Source organism: Ceratotherium simum, chromosome 7 (genome assembly GCF_057802395.1).
Source record: "Ceratotherium simum simum isolate JZ-2026a chromosome 7, ASM5780239v1, whole genome shotgun sequence".
Classification (NCBI taxonomy): Eukaryota; Metazoa; Chordata; class Mammalia; order Perissodactyla; family Rhinocerotidae; genus Ceratotherium; species Ceratotherium simum.
In genome coordinates this window covers 74,413,774-74,418,133 of record NC_141906.1, presented here as the reverse complement: position 1 = coordinate 74,418,133, position 4,360 = coordinate 74,413,774, and the positions used below count along the sequence as shown (strand labels likewise).

Genomic DNA, 4,360 nt, shown 5'->3' with positions numbered 1-4,360 from the left:
CAATTACCTGGGGCCAAAGTACAACTTTGAATAAGCTCGTGGGTCCTGGAGACAAATTTTCTAGACCGATCATTTATGTTCAGGATCATGGGTATTTACTCTAACTAAATAGGCTTTAATTTCTTAATATTTAAAACAGAAATAATACTACAGCTTGCCGTGAGGGAATACCATAAATATCATCTTATGGATATGTTAAATATCCATTTAAAGTGCTGGGTATAGTGCTTGATATTTCATAAAATCTCAAGTGAGTATGTTAATGTTGTTATCTTCATCATCATCATCACTGTTGCCCTTATTTTTGTTTTTATTATTATTAAAAATAAAACTGGGACTCCTTTAACACTCAAGAGTCTTTGATTTTATTCTTAGTATTTTTCCATACACAGTCACTGTAATATAGATTCAAAGGAAATGGCCTGGAGTAGAATTTTGGAGATATGCTATATAGGAAAGTGTCACTGAATTTCCAAATATGAAAAATAACATGTGTCAGCAAACCAAAAGCCTGATTCCAATATGACACCATGACATTGACGCCATTCATGAACATTTTCTACTGTGTAGAATTTTCTTCAGGGCAAATTTGACATCCTTATTCCGCACACTGTAGATCAGGGGGTTCAGCATGGGCACAATGATGGTATAAAACACAGAGGACACTTTCCCTTGGTCCGTGGAGCTCACAGATGATGGCTGCAGGTACATGAATGCTGCAGATCCAAAGAAAACAGCGACAGCTGAGATGTGGGAACTGCACGTGCTGAAGGCTTTGGACCTTCCCTCAGTGGAGCAAATGCGGAGGATGCTGGAGAGGATGAAGATATAGGAGGCAAGGATAGTTAAGGCAGGAGTCAGTATGTTAAATGCACTCAAGACTAGAACCAATAATTCATTGATGTAGATGCTAGAACAGGATAGCCCCAGCAGCGGAAAGAGATCACAGAAATAGTGGTTAACCACTTTGGTCTTGCAAAAAAAGAGTCTCAACATAAAGCCAGTATGGATAGTGGATCCAATGATGCCCAAAACAGAAACTCCTACCATGAGCCAGAAGCAGATGTGGTTAGACATGATGACGTTGTAAAGCAAGGGGTTACAGATGGCAACATAGCGGTCGTATGCCATTGCAGCCAACGTATGACACTCTGCAATAGCAAAAATGAGGAAGAAATAGAGCTGAGTTATGCATTCAGGGTAGGAAATGATGTTCTTCTCTGTCACAAAGTTCACCAGCATTTTGGGGGTAATGACAGTGGACTGGCAGAGATCAATGAAGGAGAAGCTGCTGAGGAAATAGTACATGGGGGTGTGCAGGGGAGAACTGAGCCCAGTCAGTGTGATCATGCCCAGGTTCCCCACCACCGTGACCACATAGATTCCTAGAAAGAGGAGAAAGAGTGGTAGTTGGAGTTCAGCACGTTCCGTTAGCCCAGCGAGGATGAACTCAGTCACTGTGGAATGATTTCCGGAGTCCATTATCCTCTTAGCAGGTTCTAAGTTTGAAAAAAAAGTAAATTAGTGTACTTGTGTGTGTCTGTGTATATTTGAGTATAATTTGTGTATAATCATATGTGTATGTGTGAGTGTGTGTGAGGGGGAAAATAATTCTGTGGAGATCCTTATTTTATCCCACATCGGAGGAGATTCATAATGCAGGGATCTCGTGCATTTCTCCTGCTACTCTGGAACAACCAATGACCAGAGAAGGACTTATAGACTTCAAAAACGTTAAAATTAAGATAATTCATAATTTATTAAGATAAAACACCAATTTTTCATTTTTTAAATCAGTCAGAAGGACCATTACTACTGCTGTTTCTAAGGACTCTTTTCTTTCCTCCCATATTCTATATGTATATATTAATGTCATGCATGCCAAATGGCATAATATTTTCATTTTACTCAGATTACATAATAGTAGTGTATTCTTTCTATAATTAATAAACATAGGATTCATAAGTCTGTGAAGAGCAGTTATATTGGTCTGAGCTATTTTCCTTACCAGTAACCCACTCAAAATAGCAGGATTGGGCAACTACAGTATCATTCCACCTGAGATTTGGCTGCTCTGCATGTCCCAGGTCCCTTCACCCAGGCCTACTACCTTAGAAAGCAGGAACATAAGTGCTGGCAGACATCATGCTTAAATCTCAGCAGCTTTTCCAAGAACAAAGAACCATCCTCCCTTGTTCTATTTGGATAATCTCAGGGGTCATAATATAATGTCCTATATTGAGGTCGTTTTTTCCACCACTGTGACCAGGCTGGCAGTGGACTATGATTGATCTATGCAATTCGGACTTCATTATTGAAGTGGTGGAGGTCAGAAAACTATTCATATTCACAAAATATGAGAAAGATTTGTGACAACAGACACTAGGTATCATTTATGCTGGTCTTTTTTTATAAGCACGTATTTTGCATGTGGTCTCTACAGAATTCAAAGATCGTGATGTGGATTAGTACAGTACATGCAAAATACACTTACAAATTTTAATAATTTATACTAGCCACCAGTATGATGCATTTTTTTTTAAAGACCAATGTATCTTTAGATGAGATTTGCAAAGAAAACGAGTAGATGCTAGAAAATGGAAATTCATATTCTTACTTAAAACTTATGTAGTAGTTGGAGTAGTAATTTCAGTTTGGGGAACAATATTTTATGTGATATACAAAAACTGGACAATTTCAGAAAAATGATCTGGAAATCTGTCATTTTAAGAATGGCTAATATAACTAATGATATTTTGATAACAAAGCAAAAATTCATGTAGCACATGATAGTTATCTCAGTGTTCAACATATTGCTTTATTAAAGAGGTATTGGTCTCATGATCTATGACTCCAAGAGAGGAAAGTAAAACTAACTGCTTGAAACCATGGAGAGAAATTTGCTTTCACAACAAAGATGAACAGTCCAACACTCAGACTTACCTTGAACTTACAGTCAGAAATGTTTGAGTACAGCCTGAATAATCACTTATTACCAGATGTTGTTTAAGGACACAAGCACCTGATGGGTTGTTGAATTAAATCATCTTAAACATCTCTTCCAGTTTCAATATTTCATGATTTTATAATTCTAATAAGTTACGATATTAAGGTGGACAGTAGTGGATTCAAACCTCAACTAAACTCCGTACTTGCTGGTGACCTTGAGATAATTATGTTCACTCTTCAACCCTCTGAAAAACAAAAACACTAACATCTGTCTCGTGAGAACTGAGTTAAATGATGCTTTCAAGGTGCTTAGCACAATTCCTTGCTATTGGTAAGAACTGATAAAATGCCAATGTTGTTTTAATTTTAATCTGAGTTTCACTCTGTTATATCTTTTATTTAACCGACGTTTTCATTCCTGTAGTGAATAGCCAGAGTTTTTCACTTTTTTCCTTATCATATACTCTTGTTCCTTTCTACATTAATATATACAATAATACAGAAATTTGAAATATTTTACTGAATATTAACCTCCTAAAATTATCAATATTTTCCATGGTCTACAAATAGATTCCAAGCCAATTTGTCATTCAAATATTTTTATCATTTGGCAACAAAAATATACATATATTTTTTATGTCCCAACAAGTATCATATGATTTAGCTATTTCACAAAAGGGCATTTGTTAGACTCCTATTTTTAACTCATCATATTTCCTTAGCTTTTCTCTTATTTTATCCCCTTTACCCTAAGGAATCTATTTAACAGTTAGGGCCCTTTAGTTAAGGGCTTTAATAATGAAAGCCCCAGTTAATAAGACCATTTTCTACACGCTCATGAATACGTTTCTTATGTTTATGTTTAACACATACTTAATTCTGTATTAATTATTATGAGTTATTTAATGGTTTTTCTTCTGTACTAGACTGTAAACTCAATACAGTGCTTGACACAGTGCTTACATAGAACAAGTCTCAATAAATATGTATTTTTAGTTAAATTATTGAAAGAAGGTTAGAGATAAGTTAACATAGACATAATATTAGTAAACATAGGCCTCTCACTGCCTGAGTTGAAGTGAGAAAACAAAGAAGTATTTGCCATAGTTTTATACAACAGGAAACAGAGAGATGATAAGGAAATTTTTGCTCATCAGGAAGTACGAATATTAGAGTGAGAAAAGGTAAAGATGAATAAATAGTATGTGCATCTCTAAGTGCACTGGGAGGGAGCTCGAGGAGAGGACTCTAAAATTTTAAAGTCAGGAAGTGAGATTCAGACATACCCCTGCTGCTCCCCAAAACTTCAGAGCTGTGTATTTTTCTCCTCCATTTCTCTGAAGAGAAAAATGATTCTGATGAGGCTGGTGGATGGTTCTGAGCACTAACCTTACAGGACTCCTTGGTGCTG

The 4,360-nt window shown here is 36.3% G+C and overlaps 1 protein-coding gene across 1 annotated transcript; it reads right to left on the bottom strand.

The window, feature by feature from the left end:
- Nucleotides 1-546: 546 nt before the first annotated feature.
- Nucleotides 547-1,503, bottom strand: LOC101400501 (olfactory receptor 8G3-like). The gene has a single exon (XM_004443624.2). The coding sequence runs from the start codon at nucleotides 1,480-1,482 to the stop codon at nucleotides 547-549; it is 936 nt and encodes a 311-aa protein (XP_004443681.2). The 5' UTR covers nucleotides 1,483-1,503.
- Between the last annotated feature and the right edge of the window lie 2,857 nt (nucleotides 1,504-4,360).